Genomic DNA, 16,995 nt, shown 5'->3' with positions numbered 1-16,995 from the left:
GAGAATCGTAATGACTCCATTGATTCTGATTAGAACCATGCTCAACAATAACTCAGTCTTCCTGTTGCCTCAAAGTTTCTAAGGTGGGAGTTAGCAACCTTTCAAGTATATAAATAGTATGTGTGAAAGGTTAGAAACAACAACGTCTGTGTGTGAATTATGTCAATCAACTTGCTTTCCTCTTAGTATCAAGTTAAGTATTAAAGAAATAAGAGTGTGGGGAGTTGCAAAGAAAAGAAATAATCACAGAAAATGGATAAAATATTTTTTGAAGACAGGTTAAGGTGTGGTAATTCAGTGTAAAACTCTAAATTATCATAGAGCAATATGAGAATTCTGGACCTGCCTGGACAAGGAGTGTAGGAGAGGACAACAGGAAGTTAAAAAAAAATCATTAAAGAGAAGTTACTCTGTATCAGCAGAGTGCCTGACATATATTAGGTGTTCTGTACATATTAGGTCAATAAATGAATTTTGGTTTAGGCCTCAGGTAACTAAAACAACTCTCATTCTGGCCCATTACTGAATATGATCTCATGGTAATCCAAGTCTACCATCATGTTTTCATGAACTGAATTACCATCTACAGTCTTGTTTGAATTCATACTGATGTTTTAATTAATGTCAATATACAGTATACTGAACAAAGCTGGACCTGCTCTTGGTTTCAGCTTCATTCTAATAGTGATTTTAAATGAACAGTAGTAGCTTACAAACTTACACACAGGTAAAGTTAACAAAATGTATAAACTCTTTTAATAACTGTGTGACCTTATTAGTAATAACCTAATCACAAGGTACAAACTCCTTATAAATTACATATATATGTTTAAAACTCAACATGGCAACAACGTTAATGAGAATAAATCTGTGCAAAACAAACTTTCATAATTTTATCACTATGATATCAATGATTATCTTTTCTATATATTTCTTTCTTATCTTCATCCTTACACAAACCTCTTCCCCAGAGATGTATTATTAATATTTATTCAGTAAACACTGGTCTAAATTCAATAAATTTTTGCAATATCTGGATAGTCTTCAAATAATGGACCCTCATGATACCTACCAATGCTAGAATATTTATACTGCTATCATGGTGCTTTTATTTAATTTTTAAAACTCAGTATGATGTGGCCTCTTATTAATGTTTCCATGTAACTCTTCATATAGCTAAAATATTGCTAAATTAAATGAAATAAATTTTTAACATTGACAATAACTTAAAAGTTTGGTTTAAAACAAACACACAGCATATAAAGATTTGAGGAGTGTAAAGTGTTAGTTACCTGAACCTTCCAATTCTTCTTAGATGTGAAAACATTTCACCACCAGGGACATATTCCATAACCATGTATAAATTAGAATTATCCTATGAACAAATAAAAAGGATAACTAAATCAAAATTATGAAACATTATTTTGCACGAAAATATTTTAAGATAACACCATGTTCAATTAGAAAAAGACAAATTAAAAAATCTGATACATTACTAACATTGGGAAATAGAGAATAAATGGAAAAGGCCCTAACTTTTCTACACTGGGGCACTTATTTTTTCCCCCCTGGTACTCTTGCCACAGATTAGTCTGGGATTTTTGCTGTTCCTGCTCTTGCAGGGAACACTTAACTCTTGAACACTTAAACACTGTGGCAATGACGTAATGCTATAGTGTAAGCAAAAGTTAAAAAACAATTTGAAAAAGTTAGTAAGAATATTTACATTTTATGTACTAAATTAGGTCAGAGAGATTAACGATTTTTAACATCATCCTAAATACACAGATCTTCATTTGATTTAAAGAATAAAGGAGGAAAAAGGAAAAAGGCTAAAATGTTCCATATTAATCAATTGGTAGAGAGATGCCAAGTATCATTCCAAAAAGCTGAAAAGCTGCCAACTTAAAGAATAAACCTTGTGCAACTTTATGAGGTGCTTGAGCAGAGGGCCAAAGATTGTTCTGCTTCAAATAAATGAAAAGGCTAGAGCACAAATTACTAAGTAAAAGATGACAGTGAGATTGCAGCAGCAAAGGTTCAAGAGAAGAAGGTATGTGGGTGTATTCATTAGTATGAGTGTAAGATTTGCTTAATAAGATGTCACTATGAATTTTGATAAATTAAAATACTTGATTTTATAATACCATTTCATGAAAAATTACACATTAACCAAGTTAATTACACATTAACTTTAACAATTTCCTCAATAAGAATCAAAACCTTTTCAAATGTCACCTAAGTTTTTAAGCACAATACGACTTAATTACATAAAATCTAAATATATTACTTTTTTGTTTATTCATTTTCTCCAGGTTTATCATATAGATTAGAATCCTATTATAACTTTGTAATTTAAAAACTATGAAGTTGAAAATATCTCATTTAGATAGAAGTAAAATTTACCTTAAAAGAATACTCCAGTCGAACAAGAAAAGGAAAATTCACTGCCTGTAATATTCTTTTCTCATTCAAAGTATGCTCTATTTGCTTCAGTTTAACAACCTGTAATTGACAAAAAAAAGATATATTTATGAATTTGAACAAACTTTAAAAGTTGTTATAATTTTAAAAGAAAAAAAAGTTTTCCATATCATGATGAACTTGGATAAACAAAATTGCTAGCTTAGATAAGGATAATAATAATAACTACCAACTAGGCTTATCAGACTCAAATGAAAAACCTAACAGAGGTTTAAAACTTGGTCTTCGGAAGGTTAACTATAATTTTCAGTAAAGAAGCAAGAGCTAAGAAAAAAGGGACTCATAATAAATTACTTAAAAAATTAATATGTGAAAATACTTAGGTCCTAATGACTTATAGTCCACTAAAAGAGCTGGCACAAATTACTGTAATAAGTAGGTACTGATTTTAAATCTTGAGAAGATAAGCAAGAAAATTAAAGATTGAGGAAAAGTCAATAACTAAAAAACAGGAGGTAAAAATGAACAATCTGTTAATTTCATAATACCTGAATAAATACAAGAACATTTGCAGAGCCACAAAATATTGACAAAAATGACTATGTCTTTATAACAAATAAGGTCATATAGGATTAATCAAGCTTCCACTGGATTGTCTAATCAATCAGGTACATAGTAGGGAAAGAAACTTATCTTGACTTCATGAAGACTGTGATTCTATTCCACATGTGATTCTATTCTGAATTTAAGAAAAACAGGGTTTCATATATGTGTAAATCATTAGGAAGTGCCATTTTTTCTTGACAGAGGCTTATTGTCAGTGTGGGGTAGTCACAGAACTCGAGAAGTTGAACATGAATAAGAAAGGTTATCAAAGATACCATCCATTATTAGGATATAAAATTATAGTATAAAAATAATGCTGAGTAAAGAATAATTGACTAGGAGTCAGAAGACCTGTGTTCTCTAGACCTTCTATTCAACCAGTGTGTGACACTGGAGATGTTATTTCAACTTGTCAGACCTCAGCTGCTTTTTTTTTTACCTGAAAACATGAAGTGAATGAATCACTATTGTCCACATTCTAACTGGTTACAGAACCAATTAGTTCATACTTATCACAATAACTTATATAACATTAGCTGGAGAATTATTGTTGCTTTGTGTTTACTTTTTATTAATAGACTGTTTTTTTTTAAAGCAGTTTCAGGTTCACAGCAGAACTGAACACAAAGTACAGAGATTTCCCATATACCCCCTGCCTCCACCCATGCACAGTCTCCTCCATTATCGACATTCTTCACCAGAGTGCACATTTGTTACAATTAATGAACCTACAGTGACCCATCAATATCACCCATTAATTTCATTAGGGTTCACTCTTGGTGTTGTACATTCTATGGGTTTGGACAAATGTGTAATGACATGAACCCACCATTATAATATACAGAGTAGTTTCACTATCCTAAAAATCCTCTGTGTCCCACTTATTCAACCCTCCCTTCCCATCAAAACCAGGCAACCACTAGTATTTTTACTGTCTCCATTGTTCTGCTTTTTCCAGAATGTTCCATAGGTGGAATCATATAGTATTTATTTAGCCTTTTCAGATTGGCTTCTTTCACTTAGTTTATGCGTTTAGTTTCCTCCATGTCTTTTCATGGCTTGATAGCTCATCTTTCTTTTTTTTTAGCATTGAATAACATTCCATTGTTTGGATATACCAGTGTTTACTTTTATGTATTACAATATACACTGGGTTTTTAGTTAGGCATAGACAATGTGTTACCTTGTGAAATAAGTAATGAAAACTGTAACAGAGAGGCTTTCTGCATTATAGCCTTAAGCCAAATGTATGTGTATGTTGGGGGACATAACAATTAAAATGAATCTAAGACATATGAGCTGGCAAAGCAAATAATGTTGGTTAATTTTTAAATTAATTTTTAAAATTAACTAATTAAATTTTAATTTACTTTTAAATATGCATATCTACTACATGTAAGGCACAACAAGTGCAACAGAGATAAGGACAAGTGAGTATCTCCCTTCATGCTCCATAAAATTTACTTGAAAGTATGATGCATAAATATGAGAACAGCAATTTATGAATAACTGCCAAATGAGAGTTATGATATTATAACTGTTCAGAAGAGAAAATGTTTACATTAGGCCTAGTACATAATCTTTCTGAGTCCAAGATTCTTTATCTATAAAATGCTGATGATAATTATAATACCTACTTTGAAAGTGACTGTGTAGCACAATACATGTCAAGTGATTAACACAGTGCTTTACACAAAGTAAAAGCTCAATAAATGTCAATTGTTATTTTAATCTATTAAAAAAGGTGAGAGCTCAGCTGGGTCTTAAAGATGGATAGATATCAAAGGTTAGAAAAACATAGAGGGGTAGTACAGTCAGGGTTAATATCCAGAACCATTACCTGAAGGGGGAAAATATAGAAAGATAAGTCTTCTATACTTAGATAAATAGTACTAGAGATGTAATGTACAACATGATAAATATAATTAACACTGCTGTATGTTACATATGAAAGCTGCTGAGAGTAAATCCTAAGAGTTCTCATCACAAGGAAAAAAATGTTTTTCTTTTTCTTTTATTTTGCTTCTATCAGAAGATGGATATTCACTAAACTTATTATGGTGATCATTTCATGATGTTATTATATAAATCAAATCATTACTAATACAGGCTATATGTCAATTATATATCATTAAAACTGGAAAGAAAAAAAAAGGTAAGTCTGATTGCTAATTCCATTTGGTAATAGCTTAGGACAGTGCTTCTCAAAATTTGGTAATGAAGTATGCCAGAATGGCAGAGAAAATTAACAAGTACCCCTGGGAAAATAGTCCATGTTTTATTTTCAAAATTCAAATAAAATTTATATTTACGTTAATTTAAATACATATATTTAAAAGCACTTCTAAATAATTACTTATCAGCTGACTTTTTTTTAGCCAAACACTTGAGAAGATATTAATATAGAAGATAGGCCATGTATCATCGCATATTACCCTGCACCACCCAGCAGAGCACCAAATACTCCTGTGAGTCAAGTTTCAATCAGAGAAGTAGAGAATACAGGACATGTAGGAAAAGTGTCAAATAAGCCTATAGTGGAGTCTGGAAGAAAATTATAAAGTGCTTGAAAGTAGGCTGCAGAGCTCTGGCTTCATTTAATAAACATCAGGAAGCTTTCTGACTAAGTGAAATGATATGATATGGTAAGAAAACTTCACTGGCAATGAGGAGGGTGAATTAGTATAGGGGGAAAAGTGTGGGGTTGTGAAAATTAATTAAGATGCTATTGTGAAAGCCCAGTTAACGTTAGTGAGAGACCAAACTATGTGGTGGTAGAAAGAATCTTAGGGATAACAAATACATTTCAAAGGAAAAATTAAACAAGGAGTGGAGGCATAGAAATCAGGCAAAGCTTGTGCAAATTCCTAGTTCATCTTACTAGCTGTTTGACTTTGGAAAAATTACTTAAATAGGTTATGGGCTTAAAAGGGAAATTAATGTCACACAAAGTTGTTGGGAAGATTCACTGATACAATAATATAAAGTACCTAGCAATGCTAGACATATAGTAAGGAATAAAGAAATGAGATTTCCTTGATTTCTGCACTGATTTTCTTCCCCATGCTCCATACACTATAAGATAGAAGCCAAAAAGAGTTAATTGAAAGATTTATGACAAAAAAGGTTATTATGGAGTGTTATTTTATTACTTATCTTTAGCAAATTACAGTAAATAAACTTGAAAAAAATTCAGAACATAAACACTTTGTCCTAATTATGAATAGATCCAGAACATTGCCGCAGTAGAAATGACTTCAAATGGCAGCTGTTCTTCTGGAAAATGCTCTTTCACCAATATTTAATCACTGAGTTAATCTTCTCAGTAACTTATCTTACCTCTCACTATCTTACCAAAAAAGAAATTTGAAACTTCCCTAAATACTTTAAAGCATAAAAATGGTATCTTTTGTAATCCTTTTAATATTTTATGACTAGAGTACATTCTGTTAACATCTTAACAAAAAATATAAGGGACTATACAGATAATAACATTTTAATAATAGGTTTAATAAAAAACATATAAATTTGATATAGTATCATGTCATCTGCCAACAGTGACAGTTGTACTTTTTCCTTTCCAATTTGGATTCTTTTTCTTTTTCTTGTCCGTGTGCTGTGGCTAGGACTTCCAATACCATGTTGCATAATAGTGGACAGAGTGGGTATCTTTATCTCATTCCTGATCTTAGAGGAAATGCTTTCAGTTTACCAGGGAGTATAAGTGTTAGCTGTAGGCTTGTCATTTGGCCTTTATTATGTTGAGGTATTGTTCCCTCTATACCTACTTTGTTGAAAGTTTTTGTCATAAATGGATGTTCATGTCAAAAGCTTTTTTTTTTTTTTTTCAGTACGCGGGCCTCTCACGGTTGTGGCCTCTCCCATTGCGGAGCACAAGCTCCGGACGCGCAGGCTCAGCGGCCATGGCTCACTGGCCTAGCCGCTCTGTGGCATGTGGGATCTTCCCAGACCGGGGCACAAACCCGCGTCCCCTGCATCGGCAGGCGGACTCTCAACCACTGCGCCACCTGGGAAGCCCTCAAAAGCTTTTTTGTCAAAAACTTTTTCTACATCTATTGAGATGATCATATGATTTTTGTTCTTCAATCTGTTAATGTGGTATATCACATTGATTGACTTGTGGATTCTGAACCATCCTTGCACTCAGGGATAAATCCCACTTGATCGTGGTGTATGATCTTTTTAATATATTGAATTTGGTTTTCTAATATTTTGTTGAGGATTTTTGCGTCTGTGTTCATCAGTGATATTGGCCTATAGTTTTCTTTTTTTATGGTGTCTTTTTTCGGTTTTGGTATCAGGGTGATGCTGGCCTCATTCAATAAGGTCACAAGCATTCCTTTCTCTGAAATTTTTTGGAATATTTTGAGAAGGACAGATGTAAACTCTTCTTCAAGTTTTTGGTAGAATTCACCCATGAAGTCATTTTGTCCTGAACTTTTGTTGTTGGGAGGTTTTTTTTTTTTTTAATTACTGATTCAATTTCATTACTGGTAGTTGGTCTGTTCATATTTTCTATTTCTTCCTGATTCAGTCTTGAGAGAGTGTACTCTTCTAGTAATTTATCCATTTCTTCTAGTTTGTCCAATTAGTTGGCATGTAATTGTTCGTAGTAATCTCTTATGATCCTTTGTATTTCTGTGGTGTCAGTTGTAACTTCTTCTTTTTCATTTCTGATTTTATTTATTTGGACCCTTTCTCCTTTTTATTTGATAAGTCTGGTTAAAGGTTCTTATCTTTTAAAGAACCAGCTCTTAGTTTCATTTATCTTTTCTATTGTTTTTTTCAGTCTCTCTTTCATTTATTTCTGCTCTGATCTTTATGGTTTCTTTTCTTCTACTAATTTTGGGTTTTGTTTATTCTTCTTTTTCTAGTTCTTTTAGGTGTAAGATTAGGCTGTTTATTTGAGATTTTTCTTGTTTCCTGAGGGAGGCTTGTATCACTATAAACTTCCCTCTTAGAGATGCTTCTACTGTGTCCCACAGATTTTGGATCATTGCATTTCATTTTCATTTGTCTCCAGGTATTTTCTGATTTCCACTTTAATTTCTTCAGTGACCCAATGGTTGCTCAGTAGCACTATGTTTAGCTTCCATGTGTTTGTGTTTCTTGTACTTTTTTTTTGCTGTTGATTTCTAGTCTCATATAATTGTAGTTGGAAAAGATGCTTGATATGATTTCAATATTCTTAAATTTATTAAGACTTGTTTTGTAGCCTAGCATTGATCTACCCTGGAGAATTTCCATGTGTGCTTGAAAAAGAATGTGTATTCTGATGCTTTGGGATGGAATTTTCTATATATAGCTATTAAACCCATCTAGTATAATGTGTCACTTAAGGGCAGTGTTTCTTTATTGATTTTCTATCTCGATCTGTCCATTGATGTAAGTGGAATATTAAAGTCCCCTACTATTAATATGTTACTATCAATTTCTCCCTTTATGTTTGTTAATATTTGCTATATGTATTTAGCTGCTCCTATGGTGGGTGCATATATATTTATAATTATTATTACTTCTTCTGGCATTGACCCAATTATCATTATGTAATGTCCTTCATGTCTCGTTATGGTCTTTGTTTTAAAGTCTATTTTGTCTGATATAAATATTGCTACCACAACTTTCTTTTCATTTTCATTTGCATGGAATACCTTTTTCCATCCCCTCACTTTCAGTCTGTGTGTGTCTTTAGATGTGAAGTGAGTCTCTTGTAGGCAACATATATATGGGTCTTGTTTTTTATTCATTCAGCCACTCTATCTTTTGACTACAGCATTTAGTCCATTTACATTTAAAGTAATTATTGGTAGATATGTACTTATTGTCATTTTGGTAACTGTTTTCAGGTGGGTATTTTTGGTAGTTTTTTTGGTTTCTTTCTTCTTCTTTTGCTCTCTTCCCTTGTGATCTGATGTCTATCTTTACTGTTATGTTTGGATTCCTTTCTTTTTGTGTGTGTGTATCTATTATAGATTTTTGGTTTGTGGATACCAGGAGGTTTATATATAACAACCTATACATATATGTGGTTATTTAAGTTGATAATCTCTTAAGTTTGAATGCATTCTAATGGCTCTGCATTCTTACCTCCCCCCTGCATTTTTTAGATGCCACAAAAAAGCCTATTATAATAAATGAATTCAGTAAGGTTTCGGGACACAAAATTCATGTATAGAAATCTTTTGTGTTTTAATACACTAACAACAAATTATCAGAGAGAGAAATTAAAACAATCCCACTTACAACTGCATCAAAAACAATAAAACACTTAGAAATAAATCTAACCAAGGAGGTAAAAACCTGTACTCAAAAAACTAAAACACATTGATGAAATAAATTAAAAATGACACAAACAAATGGAATGATACACTGAACTCATGGATTGGAAGACTTAAGATTATTAAAATGGCCATACTACTCACGGCAATCTGCAGATTCAATGCAATCTCTATCAAAATACCAACGGCATTTTTCACAGAACTAGAACAAATAATTCTAGAATTTATATGTAAACAAGACCCTGAATAGGCAAAACAATCTTGAGAAAGAAGAACAAAGTTGCAGGTATCATGCCTGCTGATTTCAAAGTATACTACAAAGCTACAATAATCAAAACAGTATGAAACTAGTATAAAAACAGACACATAGACCAATGAAACAGAATATAAAGCCCAGAAATAAACCCATACTTATATGGTCAATTAATCTACAACAAACAAGGCAAGAATATACAATGGAGAAAAGATAGTCTCTTTGATAAACGGTGCTGGAAAAATTGAACAGCTATATGCAAAAGAATCAAACTGGGTTATTTTCTCACACCATATACAAACATAAACTCAAAATGGATTAAAGACTTAAATGTAAGATCTGAAACTATAAAATTCTTAGAAGAAAACATAGGCAGTATGCTCTTTGACACCTGTCTTAACAATGTTTTTTTGGATATGTCTCCTCAAGCAAGGGAAACAAAAGTAAACAAATGGGACTACCTTAAACTAAAATACTTCTGCACAGTGAAGGAAGCTATGAACAAAACAAAAAGGCATCCAACTGAATGGGAGAAAATAACTGCAAACAATGTCTGATAAAGGGTTAATATCCAAGATATTAAAAAAACAACTCATAAGACTCAACATCAAAAAACAATCCTATTGAAAAACGGGCAGAGGACCTGAGTAGACATTTTTCTAAAGATGACACACAGATGGTCAACAGGTACATGAAAAAATACTCAACATCACTTATTATCAGGGAAATGCAAATCAAAACTACAATGAGATATAACCGTACACCTGTTAGAATGGCTATTATAAAAAAGACACAAATAACAAGTGTTGGCAAGGATGTGGAGAAAATGGAACCCTCATGCACTGTTGGTAGGAATGTAAACTGGTACAGTCACTATGGAAAACAGTATGGAGGTTCCTCAAATAATTAAAAGTAGAACTACCATATAATCCAGCAATTCCACTTCTGGGTATTTTTCCAAAGAACATAAAAACACTAATTCAAAAAGATATATGCACCCCTATGTTCACTGCAGTGTTATTTACTATAGCCAAGATATGGAAGCAACCTAAGTGTCCATTAACAGATGGATTGATAAGAAGATGGAATATAAAATGGAATATACTCAGCAATAAAAAAAGGAAATCGTGCCATTTGTGACAACATAGATGTACTTAGAGGTATGAGGGTATTATGCTGAGTAAAATAAGTCAGACAGACAAAGAAAAACACCATATGATTTCTCTTATATGTAGAATCTAAAAAAACAAGTGAACAAACATAACAAAACAGAAACAGACTCATAGATACAGAGAACTCAGAGGGGAGGAGGTGTGGGGTGATGAATGATATAGGTAAGGGAGATTAAGAGATACAAACTTTAAGAGTTTACAGGATAAATTAAGAGTTACAAAATAAATGAATCACAGGTTGAAATACAGTATAGGAAATATAGTCAATAATATTATGATAACTTTGTATAGTGACAGATAGTAACTAGACTGTCATGGTGATCATTTTGTAATGTATAGAAATATCAAATCATTATGTTGTACACCTGTAACTAATATAATATTGTAAGTCTATTATGCTTCAAACAAACAAGCAAGCAAGCAAATTGGAGACATTTTGTTGTTGTGCTAGCAATACAAGTATGCTGGTCACTTACCCTCCCTAAGATCCAATTACCTCATCTAGATAATTAGGGTAAGGACTACTTGATCTCTAAGAGCTCCATGCTCAGATTGTACAAATCAGAAGTGTAGAGTTCAATGATGAGTTGAAGCTTGGATTAGAGTACACGGGAAGAGGGTACAGAACAAGAACACAGGAAGAGTGGATAGTCCAGCGATTGAGATTAGCAATCTTTAAAGAGCAGACAGAAGGAAAAAATAGAACAAAACAGGAAAAGGAACGTGAAAAAGAAGAGCCCAGAGAGGAAATACTATAATTAGGAGCATGGGGTTCCAGAAGTCCAGGGACAAGACAGTTTCAAGGGAGTATCACTACAGTCATAGGCTCTAAAAAAGTCACATAAGATGAGCAAAAAGAGTCCACTGGACTTGGTGATTAAGTCACTGGATTGGTGATCCATGGTAGTGCCATTTCAGTAGAGTAGCAAGAAGCAGGAGATAAACAAGGAGGCAGCTAAATTGTTGTGGGTTGAAGAATTAAAAGGAAGTGAGTTAGCGGTTAGTGATTAAACTATTTTTTCAAGAAGCATGGTTAGAAAAGATAAAGTGAAAGAGGGCAGTAGACAAAGATGCACAAATGTGTGTATGGGTGTATTTAATTTTAGAGAGACTTAATCCATTACTACTTTTCATATTAGGGGTTAGTTTTGGTTTTTGTTTTAAAATAGAGGTTGGGCTTCCCTGGTGGCGCAGTGGTTGAGAGTCCGCCTGCCGATGCAGAGGACACAGGTTCGTGCCCCGGTTCGGGAAGATCCCACATGCCGCAGAGTGGCTGGGCCTGTGGGCCATGGCCGCTGAGCCTGCACTCCGCAACGGGAGAGGCCACAACAGTGAGAGCCCCGCGTACCGGAAAAAAAAAAAAAAAAAAAAATAGAGGTTGGACTGAAACCTCAGACTAGTCTAATGCTGTGTTGTCCAATATGGTAGCCACTAGTCACATGTGGTTATTTAACACTCAAAATGTGGCTAATTTGAATGGAGATATACTGTAAGTGTAAAATAAAACATCAGATTTTGACAACTTGGTATGAAAAAAAGAATATGAAACATCTCAGTAATTTTTATATTAATTACATGTGGCAGTGATAGTATTTTAGATACCTTGGGCTAAATAAAGATCTATTAATTAAGAATAATTTTAACTATTTCTTTTTACTTTTTAAAAAATGTAGCTACTAAAAAACTCAAAATGACGTATGTGCCTCACATTATATTTCTATTGGATAGCACTAGTTTACCCACCATCTGTAACCCTGATTACTCGTTCAGTACTGTTTCCTCCACATTTTCCTATCTGTATCCCAGCAAGCCAAAATGTCATTCTTGAGTACATAATATCTGTAAGATAACAAATCAAGATTCGCCATTTTTCTTTTACTTTCCCTCAATAGTCATTACTAGGAAAACAGAAGCTTAATATTTAAAGCATGAATAATTCAGATACCTTGATTCATTAGATAACACTAATATATGATAAATACTTAAAATTCATTTTTTAATTAGTTAATTTCTTTTAGCTATAACTGACATGTAACATTATTAGTTTGAGGTGTATAATATAATGATTTGATATTTGTTACAGTATGCAGGTTTTCAAATTATTCCCTGCTTTAACTTACATTTTAAATTAAACAGCTCAATCATGTTAAACAACAGGGCTTCAACTGTCAATTAAAATAAGTCATAAAATAAATCACTAAATTTCTGTTACCTCAATCTAAGGATCAAGTAATTGGTCCCTGCATTTTTCCACAAGGCAGAATGTAATAGAGATGCCTGTTCTTTACATATAGAACTCAATATTTTGTTAGCAAACATATATATACCTATTATGTATAAATAATTATTGAAATAATAATGTACCCCCCTACACTCAAACTATTAATTGTGTCATATAGTCACAATAAAGAGGAATGCAAATTAAACACAACAATAAAATTATCTGAAGGTGTCAATGGTAAGTTATTCTATTGCATGTGTTTAATAATCTAGCAGATAAAATTTACTCTTCAGGTAAATAACAATGAATACACCAGTATCATCTTTTTAGATTTCACATATAAGCAATATTACATGATATTTGTCTTTCTCTGTCTGACTGCTTTACTTAGCATGATAATCCCTAGGTCCATCCATGTTGCTGCAAAAGGCATTATTTCATTTTCTTAATGGCTGAGTAATATTCCATTGTGTATATATACACACATCTTCTTTATCCACTTATCTGTTGATGGACATTTAGGTTGCTTCCATGTCTTGGCTACTGTAAATTGTGCTGTTATAATCATTAGGGTGCATGTACCTTTTCAAATTATGGTTTTCTCCAGCTATATGCCCAGGAGGGGGATTGCAGGATCCTGTGGTAGCTCTATTTTTGGTCTTTTAAGGAACCTCCATACTGTTCTCCATATTGGCTGTACAAATTTACATTCTTACCAGCAATGTAGGAGGGTTCCTTTTTCTCTACACCCTCTCCAGCATTTATTACTTGTAGACTTTTTGATCATGGTCATTCTGACCAGTGTGAGGTGATACTCATTGTAGTTTTGATTTGCATTGCTCTAATAATTAGCAATATTAAGCATCTTTTCACGTGCCTGTTGGCCACTGGTATGTCTTCTTTGGAGGAATGTCTATTTACATCTTCTACCCATTTTTTGATTAGGCTGTTTGTTTTCTTGATATTGAGCTGTAATAAGCTGTTTGTATATTTTGGAAATTAATCCCTTGTCAGTTGTATCATTTTCAAATATTTTCTACCACTCTGTAGTAGGTTGTCTTTTCATTTTGTTTATGGTTTCCTTTGCTATGCAAAAGCTTTTAAGTTTAATTAGATCCCATTTGTTTATTTTTGTTTTTATTTCTATTACTCTAGGAGATGGGGCCAAAAAATATTGCTGCAATTTATGTTAAAGAGAATTCTGCCTAGAGATTACCATACTAAGTGAAGTAGGCAAGACAAAGACAAATATCCTATGATATCACTTATATGTGGAATCTAAACAAATGATACAAATGAATTTATTTACAAAACAGAAATAGACTCACAGACATAGAAAGCAAACTATGGTTACCAAAAGGGAAGGTGGGGGAGGAGGGATAAATGGGGAGTTTGGGATTAAAATATACACACCACTATATATACAATAGGTAACCAACAAGAACCTGTATAGCACAAAGAACTATACTCAATATCTTGTAATAACCTATAATGGAAAAGAATCTAATAAAGAATATATATGTATATAACTGAATCACTTTGCTGTATACCTCAAGCTAACACAACATTGTAAATCAACTATATTTCAATTTAAAATTTAAAAATTTTTTTAAATTCCAAAAAAAAAAAACCCCAAACCAATGCATACACTAACCTTCTGCTTATCTAAGATCTTCATTGCATAATACTGTTCAGTGGCTTTATGTTTCACCAACATGACTCTTCCAAATGAACCTGTTCCAAGGGTTTTTTTCCTTTCAAAATCTTCCAGCCCAGCATTATTCTACATATACATGAAAAAATAAACTTTAAAATTAGAAATTTTCATAAGACTATGAAAACTATAATAGATTTAATGATATGCTATCAGAATAGGTAATTTATAACTATCCATTTAAAAACAATACAAAGAGACTACTGAAATTGCAGATTATTGGTTCTATTTTTCCCTTTGAATAAGAAAGGATCTAATATTTGAGAAGAGACTTACATCGCAAAACAAAGCATAATAGTAATGTGAGGAAGTAAGATCGTCAGTTGAAATATGAAAGGTCATATTCTAATATGAATTCATAGTATTGGACTTCTAATAAATTAGCTCCATATTTTAATAATTACAAACTGACCAGAAGTATGCAATCATGGAAGCCACACAGTCTTAGTGCACTTACAAGTAATTATAATGAATAGATAAGCTGAGGATCAGAGTCCTTTCACTAGAGTTACCTCTGAAGAAACACTGTCTTACTTCATTTCTATCCTTATATGAACTAGATAATAACAGCATGAGAGATACTAATGGTTTTCTCTCTCTGATGTGACAACAACCCAGTATTACCTAAAAAAGTAACAATAAGGTAAAAAGAGTTCCTCACTCCCACAAAGATAACCAAAAGTCAGAGTCCCAGAAGAATAATCACTGTCTTTCTCCTTGAAAGATGCTTTGTTACAAGCAAACATCTTTGGCTTTGACTATAGCATAGAAGCAAAGAATTGGAGGCATCAATCTATTGAATTTGTTGCTGCCACAACAAAATGAAAATTACTAGGAACAAATTATGTGCTAAGTGGCACCAAATAGTAATTGCAAACCCACTTGTTTAATAGGTTTTCATTATAAACATCTTCATGAAAATCTTGGAAAAAATATTTCCAAGGGCCATTCTGTATAGCATTAAGCTTTAGAAAAATGTGATGCAATATGGTTCTTTTATAAGTGAGGAATTTGGATTGCTACTGGAATTCACTGTAGTTGGACTTAATCTTTTGCAAATCAACCTTGCCTTTGGAGACACATCATAGCTTCTTACTGAATCATTAAGGAGAAAGCAAGTAACTCTAAGTTTTTATTTATAAAACTTGTTTTCATTCTTATTTCTAATAATTTTAAATTGCCATGAGATTCTGTATGGATACAGAAAGAAAAAGTCCTTATAATTCTGACTGAATTAATTATTTAATTTTATGGATTAATATTTAATTTTTGGTTTTATCAACAACAATGGATTGAAATGTTTAATAAAGTTCCCAACTAAATAATGAAAATAAACATCATTAATAGACAACAAAACATCTCTTTCTGCTAGTCACTGCTTTTCATACGAATATGCTATCTTCCTCATAAATTATATAGCTCATGCTCTAAATCTTGGTAATGATGGCATCTTCATAAAATGTAACATTTTATTTAGAATTAAATATTTTTTAGTGAAAAACTATTTCAAAAGGCTTTTTATGCAGGAAAAGTTTTCAAAATTTCACCTACTATTATAGGTCATTAATTATTTATAAAAATAAATTGAAATAGAGTTTTTGGCAAGTGTAGATGGCTCTTTTTATATATAATTTTTAGATCTTAGTTAAGATCTAAAGTACTTAAATTATATAGAACTTAACTCATCAAAACATTTATGAAAGGATCCTAGTGTACTTGGTATGTTGTCAGTAGCCAAGTATTTGTGATTAAGAATTTGAAACTGCACAATATGGTCCCTAATTGTCATAATTAATAAAAATAATAAATATGCTATCGAAGGCATAAATCAAAATTACTAAATATTAGAAAATATCAAGAGTTTGTAGCAACTTGGAATTAGTATCAAAATGTATAATCAGGTATTATATCAGAAATTAGTTCCTTCTCCAATTTAGGTATACATAAAATTATTAATAAATCAAAACATAATATTATGGCAAAATTCTCACGTTCAGCTTATATTTATTAATGCTATTTGAAAATTAAACTTTCTGAAGTAGTAAATTATTTAGGTGAGAATCATGATTTTACTTAAAGCAAGATTTTTAAATCACAGAAAATTTTAAATGTTCCTTACCGGAGCAGGATTTTCCCATTTTTTTAAAAAGTCTTCTTTGGCTTTGGCTAGAAACTCTTTCACTGAAAATATATTAGAAAAAAAAAAAAAAAACCAAATTTTGACTTCTAAGAATATTTATACTACATACATAAATACATTACACATAAATATACTTGCTTAAAAAACACAGACTTAAGTCAACTAT

At 32.1% G+C, this 16,995-nt stretch overlaps 1 protein-coding gene across 12 annotated transcripts in view; it reads right to left on the bottom strand.

Moving 5' to 3' along the window:
- The window catches only part of PRKACB (protein kinase cAMP-activated catalytic subunit beta), a 150,381-nt gene that overhangs the window by 32,042 nt on the left and 101,344 nt on the right, over positions 1-16,995 (bottom strand). For all 12 annotated transcript variants that reach the window (XM_032632594.1, XM_032632654.1, XM_032632613.1 and 9 more), the window contains 4 exons: positions 16,809-16,870; positions 14,630-14,758; positions 2,407-2,505; positions 1,293-1,375 (listed from right to left, as the gene is read on the bottom strand). In XM_032632594.1, coding sequence (XP_032488485.1) covers positions 1,293-1,375; positions 2,407-2,505; positions 14,630-14,758; positions 16,809-16,870 — 373 coding nt within the window. The remainder of the gene's footprint in view (positions 1-1,292; positions 1,376-2,406; positions 2,506-14,629; positions 14,759-16,808; positions 16,871-16,995) is intronic.

This window comes from Phocoena sinus, chromosome 1 (assembly GCF_008692025.1).
Source record: "Phocoena sinus isolate mPhoSin1 chromosome 1, mPhoSin1.pri, whole genome shotgun sequence".
NCBI classification, from domain to species: domain Eukaryota; kingdom Metazoa; phylum Chordata; class Mammalia; order Artiodactyla; family Phocoenidae; genus Phocoena; species Phocoena sinus.
Note: the sequence above shows the minus strand (reverse complement) of the source record. Positions and strands in the feature narration are given on the sequence as shown.